Consider the following 16,416-nt stretch of genomic DNA (forward strand, 5'->3'; position numbering starts at 1 on the left):
GTGTCTATCTGGATCAGCTGGGTTCAGACCTTATCCTTTTGTATTTTCCTTTTCTAAACCATCTGCATACTCTGGCTGTAGGCCTAGGTTCCCACTATGTGGCCAAGATACAAAGGCAAAAAATACAATGGATATCAAAAAGAGCCTTTCAGTCCTAATTTAAAGGTTAGTGTTACATTTAAAATCAGATTTTAAGAATTAAAAAAGTGTAGGACTTTGCATCTTGGCCAGATAATGACAATCATAGGCCTGTGTGTGAAGTGGAAGTGGTTCTGTTCTGTTAAATTATTTCACCGTTATTTAACCAGGTTGGTTAGTTGAGAGCAAGTTCTCATTTACAACTGCGACCTGGCAAAGATAAAGCAAAGCAGTGCGACACAAACAACAACAACAGAGTTACACATGGAATAAACAAAACATACAGTCAATAATACAGTAGGAAAAAAAAGATTTAAAAAAAAAAGTCTATATACAGTGAGTCAAAGGTGGTAGGTCCTGTCCTCTAATGGCGATGGAAAGAATAGCAGCTTGTGATGGTATCAATTTATTACATGATAATAAACACTATTAACTCTTCAAATATAATTATTACAATAATTTTTTAAAAAGCATAAATAAAAAAACTATTTCTAAATAGATTGTTTCAATAAGAAATCCTTAAAATTATTAAGTAAGGACATGGTTACAGGAAACACTTTGTTCAGGTAGATGGATAAAAAAAAAATGGAGACAGGTTGTACTAAGGCATCTGAGTAAATAATAACATCAGGTAACTCTTAAGTAAGGACCTACATTCATAAACTAATTCTCTAGCGATACTCGTATTTTAGTTGGATGACCGACCTCAAGGTTTCTTCGATTACTGAAAACCTAGCGTGTGGAAAAGTACCTCAAAATATTTAAAGAGAGAAATGAGGGTAAAAAAAACAATCAGCTGATGATGATGATGTCAGGCGTATCATCATCATCATCAGTTTCTTTCCATTGAGAACTGATAACTTAACCAAATAAATAGTATCAACATGTTGCATGTCAGTGGTTTGAACCAGTGGTATAAAGTTAAGTCAGCGACACCGCTTTACCAAATTACCAGGATGACTGTCGCCGTCACCGGAATGGCATGCACTTCCTTTAACGTCATCACCATCAGCACTTTGCTAGAATCTCCCGGCAGCTCTTGTACACTTTGACAAGGCAGTTCAGTCTTGGCTTTGAGCTCTGAAAGAATAATAATAGGTAGGTTATAATCCCGAGTGACTTTGACACTCCAGAGAGATGGCCTTGCCGTCGATGTCGGTGTATGTTTCATCTTTCATATTGAATTGCTGATAACCGTTCTGCATAAGATCTCGCTTGTTGGATATCAATTACGTCTGGAGCGATATCTAGCTATTTCCAAACTACTGTAGGCTAGCTGTAACGTCTTCAGTTAGCAGTGAGTTAACGTTACTAGCTAGCTAACAATGTGGAGACAGAAAAAGCAAAACAAATAAGGAACATATTTTATGGATCCGGAATGGTATGCACTTCCTTTAACATCATCACCATCACCGGAATGGCATGCACTTCCTTTAACGTCATCACCATCAGCACTTTGCTAGAATCTCCCGGCAGCTCTTGTACACTTTGACAAGGCAGCCCAGTCTTGGCTTTGAGCTCTGAAAGAATATTAATAGGTGGGTTATATTCCAACAGGTATAATAGAGATTTAACAGGGTGAAAGTACCTCAATTCAAAGGCGAAAGTAGTCATTTTCATTCAACTTTAACCAACAGCAAGACCACTAGTGTTGTTTTACTAAACACACATACGTGCATCGTAAACAGTATTTTACAGATCAGTAATGACTGAGGCTCACCTGAAACAGCGGGACACGCAAGAAACGGCATCAGGATCTGCGAGGTCTTTCAGCAGGATGCACAGGTAGTAGATGGCTGAAACAAATAGGTTAACGTTGTTGACTGCCCTGCCCTTGCAAATCATCAACCTTTAAGATAAGTTATAGCAGGATTCACCTAGCTTCTCCTGAACGAGACGCAAATCAATGACTTTAGTGATGATCAAATCCACTGTAGACACATAGATTGGCAGGAAAACAAATAGCTCATTATTCTTCTATTTCCTCACCATGTGAATATCTTTATTAATTTACTATGTCTTTGATTTTCCTCACCATGTGAATAGCTTCATTAATTACTATGTCTTTGATCTTCCTCACCATGTGAATAGCTTCATTAATTTACTATGTCTTTGATCTTCCTCACCATGTGAAAAGCTTCATTAATTTACTATGTCTTTGATTTTCCACACCATGTGAATAGCTTTATTAATTACTATGTCTTTGATCTTCCTCACCATGTGAATAGCTTCATTAATTACTATGTCTTTGATTTTCCTCACCATGTGAACAGCTTCATTATTTACTATGTCTTTGATCTTGCCCATCTCTATGAAGCCTGTAGGACTCAGTGCCGGAGGCGTCGCTAGAAGACACCTGGTCACCCAGGGAACCAATGATGAGCAGCGTCTCACATGGTCCACGTTCACAAAGTGGATGTGGACCATCATACCGACCAGGGTGATGATTATGACACTGGAGAGAACGGCTGTGTTCTGGAATGAAGTAGATGAAATTGATGTTGAACTAATTGAACCGTACAAGTGTAACAGTATAACTTTAGTCCGTCCCCTCGCTCCGGGCGCGAACCAGGGACCCTCTGCACACATCAACAACAGTCACCCACGAAGCATCGTTACCTATCGCTCCACAAAAGCCGCGGCCCTTGCAGAGCAAGGGGAACCACTACTTCAAGGTCTCAGAGCAAGTGACGTCACCGATTGAAAGGCTATTAGCGCGCACCGCCGCTAACTAGCTAGCCATTTCACATCGGTTACACAAGGTCACACCAGTAGGAGACATTTAGGCATATTTAACATATAGCATGTATCATATGATCTCTATGCATACGTCTGAGTCACTTAGTTTAGTGGTCACCAACTGTGGCTCTGGAGAGCTACTGGTGTTGTGGGCTTTTGTTATATCCCAGCACTAACACACCTGATTCAACTACACAACATCGGATGCAGTTGGTTGAAACAGATTGTTAGTGTTGGGCAAGAACAAAAGCCTGCACTCCCAGGAGATCTCCAAGAGCAGGATTGTTGACCACTGATGCACATGCCAGTAGGTATCGAGGAGGAGTCCCAAATGGCCCTATTCCATATACAGTGTAGTACTTTTTGGTTCAAAGTAGTACACTGTATAGGGAATATGATGCCATTTGGGACTGAGCCAGCCCTAGTGTCCTTACCTCAGTAAAGAAGAATATGTGTAGGCAGATAGGCAGACAGCACAAGTGTACACCACCATTCTGCCTATGGAGACTTTAGCGGGGCTAACTGTGAACTCCCTGCAAAAAAAAAACCGAGTGACTTTGACACTCCAAAGAGATGGCCTTGCCGTCGATGTGTGTTTCATCTTTCATATTGAATTGCTGATAACCGTTCTGCATAAGATCTCGCTTGTTGGATAACAATTACGGCTGGAGCGATATCTAGCCATTTCCAAACTACTGTGGGCTAGCTGTAACGTCTTCAGATAGCAGTGAGTTAACGTTACTAGCTAGCTAACAATGTGGAGACAGAAAAAGCTAAAAAATAACGAACATATTTTATGGATCCGGAATGGCATGCACTTCCTTTAACTAAGTATTGATTATTGCACAAACCTAGGACAAAATCGATTAGAAAACCTCTTTGACCTTCCTAGCCAGCTAACAAACTACAAACATTGAGTTGCATAGTGGGGAATGTAGTCATATTATTGATAAATTAAAGCGATTCAAAGCAACAACTCTACTAGCTTTACTACATTTCCCAGAATGCTATGCGCGGTGTAACTTTTAACCTCTGGATCAAAACAAGCCGATCAGCTGATGAAACTGGGAACAACATCTAATGAAATGTAGCTGTCGGGCAGCGAAATTATCTTAACAAGCTATACATAATAACGGTGTCTTTGTGCTGAATAAATTGCACTGCATGCCATGTTGTCTATTAAAATATTATTGCGTATTTCTCTGTAGAAGCAACGGTTTAGGTTACGAAACAGCCGCCGTCCGCCGGGAAAACAATCTAGCTGCCAGTTCTTGGTTACTAGGTCCATCTTTTTGGTTTGACGAAGGATTGTGTTGATGGTTTGGTGCTTGAGAAATTGGTCGTTGGGGTTGATGTAGAGTAACTGAAAAATACGCAAGTATCATCTTTTGTTATAAGCGGATTTGTTGATGTTTTTACACAGTCACCATTGCCTATTTCTGCTGTCAAATTGGCTTAGCCAACAACAATAACAACAACAGCTAACCGTACAGTAGGCTAACTAGCAGTAGCAAGATAATTACAATGTTATTGCTGTTTGACAGCTAACGATTACTTGCACATGGGGCTTGTAAGCTAGCTGCATCTCTGGACATGTATGTAGGAAGTCGTCGTTGTGATTGTTTTGCTGACAGACAGGCACCTCTGTAGAGTACTTTGATGACATAGGTCACTTTGACATAGCCATATCACAGTTCATATTAAATGTCCATCTGCTAAGTGTTTTGGGGAGTATAGAAGAGACACCACTACTAGGGAAAAAAAACGCATAATGCGCTAGAGAAGAATACATTTAAATCTTTAACACTATAGAATATAGCCATAAACATATTTCCCAGCAGTTTGGTTTCATGGTGCAGTTTTAGACTCATCGGGCACAGGTTATCGACAGAAAGGTGCACTTGTTAGCAGTAGCATACTGAAGTGATCATTATGAGTGGTCAAGGTCCGTCGGTAGATAAGGGGATGAACACCATCCTGGTGTGTCAGGAGAGCTACGCCTGCGGTGGCTCAGACGAGGCCGCCTTCGAATGCGACGAGTGCGGAAGCCTGCAGTGCGCCCGCTGCGAGCTAGAGCTCCATCGTCAGGAACGCATGAGGAACCATGACCGTGTCCGCATCGCCCCGGGACACGTTCCATTCTGTGACTCTTGTAAGGGCGACAGCAGCGGGTGTGGGGCGAACGGGGGCAGGCTGAGGGCGGTGGTGCGCTGCCAGGGCTGTAAGATCAACCTGTGTCTGGATTGCCAGAAGCGGACCCATAGCGGGGTAAACAAGAGGAAGCACCCCGTGACCCCCTACCCTCCTCCGGGTCAAGCCCAGGATAGTAGCCTGGAGGCTGGGGATGGAGGGGAGATGGAGGCCCTCAAGGCAAAACTGGAGAAGGTGTGCAGCTTCTTACTGGTGGATGCGAAGGAGGAGATGCAGGTGAGTGATAAGACCTGGGCTACATCTGAAATGGCTTCCTATTCCCTATAATAGGGCACTACTTTTGACCAGGACCCACTATAGATTTAGTGACCTACTTTTGACCAGTAGTCATATTGTCAAAAGTAGTCTACTACCATAGTTCTCTGGTCAAAAACTATTGCACTTTATAGGCAATATGGTGCTATTTGGGATGCAGTCTAGGTATTGTTAACCTGTTTTTGCTTAGACTGCCTGCAGTCTGGGTTGAAGGACCAATATTTTTGATTTCTCCATGGCCTTCCGTACTGGAAGCCTGTCCATTGGCTCATACAAACTGGCTTTCAGATCTAAAAAGTCACTAGGGTTAGTTGCTACGGATACATGGTTTCTATGGGTGTTGTTTCAAGACCTGGATCATAATATGTCTACATCCCAAATGGAACACTAATCTATAGTGGGTCCTGGTCAAAAGTAGGTCACTAAATCAGAAATAGTGCACCATTTGGTACGCTGTGCTCTACTACCTCGGTTGGTGATTAAACTAGCTCACCTCGGGCTCTGTTGTCTTTCCCCTGTAGTTGAAGGATGAGGAAGACTTTGTGAGCCGGCTGGACTGTAGGCCTGAGGAACTCCTCAAGGTCGTGTCTATCTTCGGGAACACAGGGGAGGGGAAGTCCCACACCCTGAACCATACCTTCTTCCTGGGGCGGGAGGTGTTCCAGACGTCCCCTACTCAGGAGTCATGCACCGTGGGGGTCTGGGCTGCCATGGACCCCATTCACAGGGTGGTGGTGATCGACACAGAGGGACTGCTGGGGGCAGGTGAGGAGGAGAGAGGGGCAACGACAGGAATGTTGCTAAATGTCAGCTGACATTTTTATTCACGCAATTGACACAATAGCCGATTTAATCTGCTATCATATCAAATAAAGACAACGGTGGGAGCAGTAACCAGTCAGGAGGCATCTACTAACACGTCCTCTTCCTCTCTATTGGCCACCCAGGATCCAATCAGGGCCAGCGCACCCGGCTGCTCCTCAAAGTCCTAGCCGTCTCCGACCTCATCATCTACCGTACCCACGCCGACCGTCTCCATGACGACCTGTTCAAGTTCCTGGGCGACGCTTCGGACGCCTATCTGAAGCACTTCACTAGGGAGCTGAAGGCCACTACGACCCGGTGTGGCCTGGACGTCCCTCTGTCCACTCTGGGACCGGCTGTTATTATCTTCCATGAGACCGTTCACACCAAGCTACTGGGCTCAGGTACAGGGTTGGCATTGCCAGGCTTATCAAGCTGTTAAGGTACTATTGGATGAAAACCTAACACTTGGCTCTTGTGGAAACTATAACCTATTAGAACGTTCACCCACTTACATGGGACCATCCACACCAAACTAACTGGGATCAGGTAGGTGGTTCTGGTTGGCATTTAGCCTGTCTGCCAGGCTGTTTGTGCTATCGTGCCAATGATGATAATGGAGTTGTCCAGAGCACAAACAGATCTGGGACCAGGCTACATCAGTTATCAGGTAAAGTTAGAATGGACATCTGTAGAGAGATAAAATGCTGGGATCAGGTGTAGGTATCCCTGCATTTGGTTACCTGCTAGTTTTACAATTGATTTAAAAATGGTTTTATTGATTTTAATGCGCTATGTGGCCTTGCATGTGAATACATGTCTGGCTTTAAAGATATCCGGTCCTCTGGCACTGGCCTTTTATACTGAACAAAAATATAAATGCAACCATTTCAATGATTTTACTGAGTTACACTTCATGTAAGTAAATCAGTCAATTTAAATAAATTGATTAGGCCCTAATCTATTGATTTCACAGGACTAGGAATACAGATATGCATCTGTTGGTCACAGATACCTTCAAAAAAAGGTAGGGGTGTGGATCAGAAAACCAGTCAGTATCTGGTGTGACCACCATTTACCTCATGCAGTGTGACACATCTCCTTCACATAGAGTTGATCAGGCTGTTGATTGTGGCCTGTGGAATGTTGTCCCACTGCTATTCGACGGCTGTGCGAAGTTGCTGGATATTGGCGGCAGCTGGAACACGTCGATCCAGAGCATCGTACACGTCGATCCAGAGCATCCCAAACATGCTCAATGAGTGACGTGTCTGGTGAGTATGCAGGCCATGGAACAACTGGGACATTTTCAGCTTCCAGGTATGGTGTACAGATCCTTGCGACATGGGGCCGTGCATTATCATGCTGAAACATGAGGTGATGGCGGAGGATGAATGGCACGACAATGGGCCTCAGGATCTCGTCACAGTATCTCTGCATTCAAATTGCCATCGATAAAATGAAATTGTTGTTTGTTGTCCGTAGCTTATACCTCCCCATACCATAACCCCAGCATGGGGCTCTCTGTTCACAACGTTGACATCAGCAAACCGCTCAACAACACGATGCCATACACGTGGTCTGCAATTGTGAGGCCGGTTGGATGTACTGCTGAATTCTCTAAAACGACGTTGATATGGTAGAAAAATTAACATTCAATTATCTGGCATCAGCTCTGGTGGACATTCCTGCAGTCAGCATGCCAATTGCACACTCCCTCAACTTGAGACATCTGTGGCATTGTGTTGTTAGACACAACTGCACATTTTAGAGTGGCCTTTTATTGTCCCCAGCACAAGGTGCACCTGTGTAATGATCATGCTGTTTAATCAGCTTCTTGATATGTCACACCCGTCAGGTGGATGGATTATCTTGGCAAAGGAGAAATCCTTACTAACTGGGATGTAAAACACATTTGTGCACAAAATCTGAGAAATCAGCTTTTTGTTCGTATGGAACATTTCTGGGATCTTTTATTTCAGCTCATGAAATATGGGACCAACACTTTACATGTTGCAGACATTTTCTTTTCCATGTTGCAGACATTTAGTTAGGAGTTTGTTGTTCCATCGGTCAGAAACAAAACATTTGGTGAGACTGCCTTCAGCCACTATAGTCCTGTCCTGGTGAGACTGCCTTCAGCCACTATAGTCCTGGTGAGACTGCCTTCAGCCACTATAGTCCTGGTGAGACTGCCTTCAGCCACTATAGTCCTGGTGAGACTGTCTTCAACCACTACGGTCCTGGTGAGACTGTCTTCAGCCACTACGGTCCTGGTGAGACTGTCTTCAGCCACTACGGTCCTGATGAGACTGTCTTCAGCCACTACGGTCCTGGTGAGACTGTCTTCAGCCACTACGGTCCTGGTCTGGTGAGACTGTCTTCAGCCACTACGGTCCTGGTCTGGTGAGACTGTCTTCAGCCACTACGGTCCTGGTGAGACTGTCTTCAGCCACTACGGTCCTGGTGAGACTGTCTTCAACCACTACGGTCCTGGTGAGACTGTCTTCAGCCACTACGGTCCTGGTGAGACTGTCTTCAGCCACTACGGTCCTGGTGAGACTGTCTTCAGCCACTACGGTCCTGGTGAGACTGTCTTCAGCCACTACGGTCCTGGTGAGACTGTCTTCAGCCACTACGGTCCTGATGAGACTGTCTTCAGCCACTACGGTCCTGGTGAGACTGTCTTCAGCCACTACGGTCCTGGTGAGACTGTCTTCAGCCACTACGGTCCTGGTCTGGTGAGACTGTCTTCAGCCACTACGGTCCTGGTGAGACTGTCTTCAGCCACTACGGTCCTGGTCTGGTGAGACTGTCTTCAACCACTACGGTCCTGGTGAGACTGTCTTCAGCCACTACGGTCCTGGTGAGACTGTCTTCAACCACTACGGTCCTGGTGAGACTGTCTACAGCCACTACGGTCCTGGCCTGGTGAGACTGTCTTCAGCCACTACGGCCCTGGCCTGGTGAGACTGTCTTCAGCCACTACGGCCCTGGCCTGGTGAGACTGTCTTCAGCCACTACGGTCCTGGTGAGACTGTCTTCAGCCATAACGGTCCTGGCTTGGTGAGACTGTCTTCAGCCATTACGGTCCTGGCTTGGTGAGACTGTCTTCAGCCATTACGGTCCTGGCTTGGTGAGACTGTCTTCAGCCACTACGGTCCTGGTGAGACTGTCTTCAGCCACTACGGTCCTGGTGAGACTGTCTTCAACCACTACGGTCCTGGTCTGGTGAGACTGTCTTCAGCCACTACGGTCTTGGCCTGGTGAGACTGTCTTCAGCCACTACGGTCCTGGTGAGACTGTCTTCAGCCACTACGGTCCTGGTGAGACTGTCTTCAACCACTACGGTCCTGGTGAGACTGTCTTCAACCACTACGGTCCTGGTGAGACTGTCTTCAGCCACTACGGTCCTGGCCTGGTGAGACTGTCTTCAACCACTACGGTCCTGGTGAGACTGTCTTCAACCACTACGGTCCTGGCTTGGTGAGGCTGTCTTCAGCCACTACGGTCCTGGTGAGACTGTCTTCAACCACTACGGTCCTGGCTTGGTGAGGCTGTCTTCAGCCACTACGGTCCTGGTGAGACTGTCTTCAGCCACTACGGTCCTGGTGAGACTGTCTTCAGCCATTACGGTCCTGGCTTGGTGAGACTGTCTTCAGCCACTACGGTCCTGGCTTGGTGAGACTGTCTTCAGCCACTACGGTCCTGGTGAGACTGTCTTCAGCCACTACGGTCCTGGTGAGACTGTCTTCAGCCACTACGGTCCTGGCCTGGTGAGACTGTCTTCAACCACTACGGTCCTGGTGAGGCTGTCTTCAGCCACTACGGTCCTGGCCTGGTGAGGCTGTCTTCAGCCACTACGGTCCTGGCTTGGTGAGGCTGTCTTCAGCCACTACGGTCCTGGCTTGGTGAGGCTGTCTTCAGCCACTACGGTCCTGGCTTGGTGAGGCTGTCTTCAGCCACTACGGTCCTGGTGAGACTGTCTTCAACCACTACGGTCCTGGCTTGGTGAGGCTGTCTTTAGCCACTACGGTCCTGGCCTGGTGAGACTGTCTTCAACCACTACGGTCCTGGTGAGACTGTCTTCATCCATTACGGTCCTGGCTTGGTGAGACTGTCTTCAGCCACTACGGTCCTGGCTTGGTGAGACTGTCTTCAACCACTACGGTCCTGGCTTGGTGAGGCTGTCTTCAGCCACTACGGTCCTGGCTTGGTGAGGCTGTCTTCAGCCACTACGGTCCTGGCTTGGTGAGGCTGTCTTCAGCCACTACGGTCTTGGCTTGGTGAGGCTGTCTTCAGCCACTACGGTCCTGGCTTGGTGAGGCTGTCTTCAGCCACTACGGTCCTGGCCTGGTGAGGCTGTCTTCAGCCACTATGGTCCTGGTGAGGCTGTCTTCAACCACTACGGTCCTGGCTTGGTGAGGCTGTCTTCAGCCACTACGGTCCTGGCCTGGTGAGACTGTCTTCAGCCACTACGGTCCTGGCTTGGTGAGGCTGTCTTCAGCCACTACGGTCCTGGTCTGGTGAGACTGTCTTCAACCACTACGGTCCTGGCTTGGTGAGGCTGTCTTCAGCCACTACGGTCCTGGCTTGGTGAGGCTGTCTTCAGCCACTACGGTCTTGGCTTGGTGAGGCTGTCTTCAGCCACTACGGTCTTGGCTTGGTGAGGCTGTCTTCAGCCACTACGGTCATGGCTTGGTGAGGCTGTCTTCAGCCACTACGGTCCTGGCCTGGTGAGGCTGTCTTCAGCCACTATGGTCCTGGTGAGGCTGTCTTCAACCACTACGGTCCTGGCTTGGTGAGGCTGTCTTCAGCCACTACGGTCCTGGCCTGGTGAGGCTGTCTTCAGCCACTACGGTCCTGGCTTGGTGAGGCTGTCTTCAGCCACTACGGTCCTGGCCTGGTGAGACTGTCTTCAACCACTACGGTCCTGGTGAGACTGTCTTCAACCACTACGGTCCTGGTTTGGTGAGACTGTCTTCAGCCACTACGGTCCTGGCCTGGTGAGGCTGTCTTCAGCCACTACGGTCCTGGTGAGACTGTCTTCAGCCATTACGGTCCTGGCTTGGTGAGACTGTCTTCAGCCACTACGGTCCTGGCTTGGTGAGACTGTCTTCAGCCACTACGGTCCTGGTGAGACTGTCTTCAGCCACTACGGTCCTGGTGAGACTGTCTTCAGCCACTACGGTCCTGGCCTGGTGAGACTGTCTTCAACCACTACGGTCCTGGTGAGGCTGTCTTCAGCCACTACGGTCCTGGCCTGGTGAGGCTGTCTTCAGCCACTACGGTCCTGGCTTGGTGAGGCTGTCTTCAGCCACTACGGTCCTGGCTTGGTGAGGCTGTCTTCAGCCACTACGGTCCTGGCTTGGTGAGGCTGTCTTCAGCCACTACGGTCCTGGCCTGGTGAGACTGTCTTCAACCACTACGGTCCTGGTGAGACTGTCTTCAACCACTACGGTCCTGGCCTGGTGAGACTGTCTTCAACCACTACGGTCCTGGTGAGACTGTCTTCAACCACTACGGTCCTGGTGAGACTGTCTTCAACCACTACGGTCCTGGCTTGGTGAGACTGTCTTCAACCACTACGGTCCTGGCTTGGTGAGACTGTCTTCAGCCACTACGGTCCTGGCTTGGTGAGGCTGTCTTCAGCCACTATGGTCCTGGTGAGACTGTCTTCAACCACTACGGTCCTGGTCTGGTGAGACTGTCTTCAGCCACTACGGTCCTGGCCTGGTGAGACTGTCTTCAACCACTACGGTCCTGGTGAGGCTGTCTTCAGCCACTACGATCCTGGTGAGGCTGTCTTCAGCCACTACGGCCCTGGCTTGGTGAGGCTGTCTTCAGCCACTACGGTCCTGGCCTGGTGAGACTGTCTTCAACCACTACGGTCCTGGTGAGACTGTCTTCAACCACTACGGTCCTGGCTTGGTGAGGCTGTCTTTAGCCACTACGGTCCTGGCCTGGTGAGACTGTCTTCAGCCACTACGGTCCTGGCTTGGTGAGGCTGTCTTCAGCCACTACGGTCCTGGTCTGGTGAGACTGTCTTCAACCACTACGGTCCTGGTGAGACTGTCTTCAGCCATTACGGTCCTGGCTTGGTGAGACTGTCTTCAGCCACTACGGTCCTGGCTTGGTGAGACTGTCTTCAACCACTACGGTCCTGGCTTGGTGAGGCTGTCTTCAGCCACTACGGTCCTGGCTTGGTGAGGCTGTCTTCAGCCACTACGGTCCTGGCTTGGTGAGGCTGTCTTCAGCCACTACGGTCTTGGCTTGGTGAGGCTGTCTTCAGCCACTACGGTCCTGGCTTGGTGAGACTGTCTTCAACCACTACGGTCCTGGCTTGGTGAGGCTGTCTTCAGCCACTACGGTCCTGGCTTGGTGAGGCTGTCTTCAGCCACTACGGTCCTGGCTTGGTGAGTTTGTCTTCAGCCACTACGGTCTTGGCTTGGTGAGGCTGTCTTCAGCCACTACGGTCCTGGCTTGGTGAGGCTGTCTTCAGCCACTACGGTCCTGGCCTGGTGAGGCTGTCTTCAGCCACTATGGTCCTGGTGAGGCTGTCTTCAACCACTACGGTCCTGGCTTGGTGAGGCTGTCTTCAGCCACTACGGTCCTGGCTTGGTGAGGCTGTCTTCAGCCACTACGGTCCTGGTCTGGTGAGACTGTCTTCAACCACTACGGTCCTGGTGAGACTGTCTTCAGCCATTACGGTCCTGGCTTGGTGAGACTGTCTTCAGCCACTACGGTCCTGGCTTGGTGAGACTGTCTTCAACCACTACGGTCCTGGCTTGGTGAGGCTGTCTTCAGCCACTACGGTCCTGGCTTGGTGAGGCTGTCTTCAGCCACTACGGTCCTGGCTTGGTGAGGCTGTCTTCAGCCACTACGGTCTTGGCTTGGTGAGGCTGTCTTCAGCCACTACGGTCCTGGCTTGGTGAGGCTGTCTTCAGCCACTACGGTCCTGGCCTGGTGAGGCTGTCTTCAACCACTACGGTCCTGGTGAGACTGTCTTCAACCACTACGGTCCTGGTTTGGTGAGGCTGTCTTCAGCCACTACGGTCCTGGCCTGGTGAGGCTGTCTTCAGCCACTACGGTCCTGGCTTGGTGAGGCTGTCTTCAGCCACTACGGTCCTGGCTTGGTGAGGCTGTCTTCAGCCACTACGGTCCTGGCCTGGTGAGACTGTCTTCAACCACTACGGTCCTGGTGAGACTGTCTTCAACCACTACGGTCCTGGTGAGACTGTCTTCAGCCACTACGGTCCTGGCCTGGTGAGACTGTCTTCAACCACTACGGTCCTGGTGAGACTGTCTTCAGCCACTACGGTCCTGGCTTGGTGAGGCTGTCTTCAGCCACTACGGTCCTGGTCTGGTGAGACTGTCTTCAACCACTACGGTCCTGGTGAGACTGTCTTCAGCCATTATGGTCCTGGCTTGGTGAGGCTGTCTTCAGCCACTACGGTCCTGGTCTGGTGAGACTGTCTTCAACCACTACGGTCCTGGTGAGACTGTCTTCAGCCACTACGGTCCTGGCTTGGTGAGGCTGTCTTCAGCCACTACGGTCCTGGTCTGGTGAGACTGTCTTCAACCACTACGGTCCTGGCTTGGTGAGGCTGTCTTCAGCCACTACGGTCCTGGCTTGGTGAGGCTGTCTTCAGCCACTACGGTCTTGGCTTGGTGAGGCTGTCTTCAGCCACTACGGTCCTGGCTTGGTGAGGCTGTCTTCAGCCACTACGGTCCTGGCCTGGTGAGGCTGTCTTCAGCCACTATGGTCCTGGTGAGGCTGTCTTCAACCACTACGGTCCTGGCTTGGTGAGGCTGTCTTCAGCCACTACAGTCCTGGCCTGGTGAGACTGTCTTCAGCCACTACGGTCCTGGCTTGGTGAGGCTGTCTTCAGCCACTACGGTCCTGGTCTGGTGAGACTGTCTTCAACCACTACGGTCCTGGTGAGACTGTCTTCAGCCATTACGGTCCTGGCTTTGTGAGACTGTCTTCAGCCACTACGGTCCTGGCCTGGTGAGACTGTCTTCAGCCACTATGGTCCTGGCCTGGTGAGACTGTCTTCAGCCACTACGGTCCTGGCTTGGTGAGGCTGTCTTCAGCCACTACGGTCCAGGCCTGGTGAGACTGTCTTCAGCCACTACGGTCCTGGCCTGGTGAGACTGTCTTCAGCCACTACGGTCCTGGTGAGACTGTCTTCAGCCACTACGGTCCTGGTGAGACTGTCTTCAGCCACTACGGTCCTGGCCTGGTGAGGCTGTCTTCAGCCACTACGGTCCTGGCTTGGTGAGGCTGTCTTCAGCCACTACGGTCCTGGCCTGGTGAGACTGTCTTCAACCACTACGGTCCTGGTGAGACTGTCTTCAACCACTACGGTCCTGGTTTGGTGAGACTGTCTTCAGCCACTACGGTCCTGGCCTGGTGAGGCTGTCTTCAGCCACTACGGTCCTGGTGAGACTGTCTTCAGCCACTACGGTCCTGGTGAGACTGTCTTCAACCACTACGGTCCTGGTCTGGTGAGACTGTCTTCAGCCACTATGGTCCTGGCTTGGTGAGACTGTCTTCAACCACTACGGTCCTGGTGAGACTGTCTACAGCCACTACGGTCCTGGTGAGGCTGTCTTCAGCCACTACGGTCCTGGTGAGACTGTCTTCAGCCACTACGGTCCTGGTGAGACTGTCTTCAACCACTACGGTCCTGGTCTGGTGAGACTGTCTTCAGCCACTACGGTCCTGGCTTGGTGAGACTGTCTTCAACCACAACGGTCCATTCTTGGTGAGGCTGTCTTCAGCCACTACGGTCCTGGTGAGACTGTCTACAGCCACTACGGTCCTGGTGAGACTGTCTTCAGCCACTACGGTCCTGGCCTGGTGAGACTGTCTTCAGCCACTACGGTCCTGGCTTGGTGAGGCTGTCTTCAGCCACTACGGTCCTGGCCTGGTGAGACTGTCTTCAGCCACTACGGTCCTGGTGAGACTGTCTTCAACCACTACGGTCCAGGCCTGGTGAGACTGTCTTCAGCCACTACGGTCCTGGCCTGGTGAGACTGTCTTCAGCCACTACGGTCCTGGCCTGGTGAGACTGTCTTCAGCCACTACGGTCCTGGTGAGACTGTCTTCAGCCACTACGGTCCTGGTGAGACTGTCTTCAGCCACTACGGTCCTGGTCTGGTGAGACTGTCTTCAACCACTACGGTCCTGGTGAGGCTGTCTTCAGCCACTACGGTCCTGGCTTGGTGAGGCTGTCTTCAGCCACTACGGTCCTGGCTTGGTGAGGCTGTCTTCAGCCACTACGGTCCTGGTGAGACTGTCTTCAACCACTACGGTCCTGGTCTGGTGAGACTGTCTTCAGCCACTACGGTCCTGGCTTGGTGAGGCTGTCTACAGCCACTACGGTCCTGGTGAGACTGTCTTCAGCCACTACGGTCCTGGCTTGGTGAGGCTGTCTTCAACCACAACGGTCCATTCTTGGCTGAGACTGTCTTCAACCACTACGGTCCTGGTGAGGCTGTCTTCAGCCACTACGGTCCTGGCTTGGTGAGGGTGTCTTCAGCCACTACGGTCCTGGCTGGTGAGGCTGTCTTCAGCCACTACGGTCCTGGCCTGGTGAGACTGTCTTCAACCACTACGGTCCTGGTGAGGACTGTCTTCAACCACTACGGTCCTGGTTTGGTGAGACTGTCTTCAGCCACTACGGTCCTGGCCTGGTGAGGCTGTTCTTCAGCCACTACGGTCCTGGTGAGACTGTCTTCAGCCACTACGGTCCTGGTGAGGCTGTCTTCAGCCACTACGGTCCTGGCTTGGTGAGGGTGTCTTCAGCCACTACGGTCCTGGCTTGGTGAGGCTGTCTTCAGCCACTCCGGTCCTGGCCTGGTGAGGACTGTCTTCAACCACTACGGTCCTGGTGAGACTGTCTTCAACCACTACGGTCCTGGTTTGGTGAGACTGTCTTCAGCCACTACGGTCCTGGCCTGGTGAGGCTGTCTTCAGCCACTACGGTCCTGGTGGAGACCTGTCTTCAGCCACTACGGTCCTGGTGAGGACTGTCTTCAACCACTACGGTCCTGGTCCTGGTGAGACTGTCTTCAGCCACTACGGTCCTGGCTTGGTGAGACTGTCTTCAACCACAACGGTCCATTCTTGGTGAGGACTGTCTTCAACCACAACGGTCCATTCTTGGGGAGACTGTCTTCAAACCACTACGGGTCCTGGTGAGACTGTCTTCAGCCACTACGGTCCTGGCTTGGTGAGACTGTCTTCAACCACAACGGTCC

General features: G+C 50.4%; 1 protein-coding gene and 1 long non-coding RNA gene across 3 annotated transcripts in view; one reads left to right on the forward strand and one right to left on the reverse strand.

Annotated features, from left to right (window-relative positions):
* Positions 1 to 1,858: 1,858 nt before the first annotated feature.
* Positions 1,859 to 3,782, reverse strand: LOC120039367. 2 transcript variants are annotated; one of them, XR_005475387.1, is made up of 4 exons: positions 3,729 to 3,782; positions 3,312 to 3,410; positions 2,401 to 2,613; positions 1,859 to 1,934 (listed from the first exon to the last, which is right to left on the reverse strand). It is a non-coding gene; the product is annotated as an uncharacterized LOC120039367 (long non-coding RNA). The 2 variants fall into 2 exon arrangements; XR_005475386.1 differs by having other exon boundaries at positions 3,312 to 3,772.
* A 118-nt stretch (positions 3,783 to 3,900) lies between these two features.
* LOC120039369 (zinc finger FYVE domain-containing protein 1-like) overlaps positions 3,901 to 16,416 on the forward strand; it is a 30,515-nt gene continuing 17,999 nt past the window's right edge. The window contains exons 1-3 of the mRNA XM_038984797.1: positions 3,901 to 5,304; positions 5,865 to 6,108; positions 6,291 to 6,551. Of these exons, the coding sequence (XP_038840725.1) occupies positions 4,810 to 5,304; positions 5,865 to 6,108; positions 6,291 to 6,551 (1,000 nt within the window). The 5' untranslated portion in view covers positions 3,901 to 4,809. The remainder of the gene's footprint in view (positions 5,305 to 5,864; positions 6,109 to 6,290; positions 6,552 to 16,416) is intronic.

The sequence above is a fragment of the Salvelinus namaycush genome, unplaced genomic scaffold (genome assembly GCF_016432855.1).
Source record: "Salvelinus namaycush isolate Seneca unplaced genomic scaffold, SaNama_1.0 Scaffold267, whole genome shotgun sequence".
In the NCBI taxonomy this organism is placed as follows: domain Eukaryota; kingdom Metazoa; phylum Chordata; class Actinopteri; order Salmoniformes; family Salmonidae; genus Salvelinus; species Salvelinus namaycush.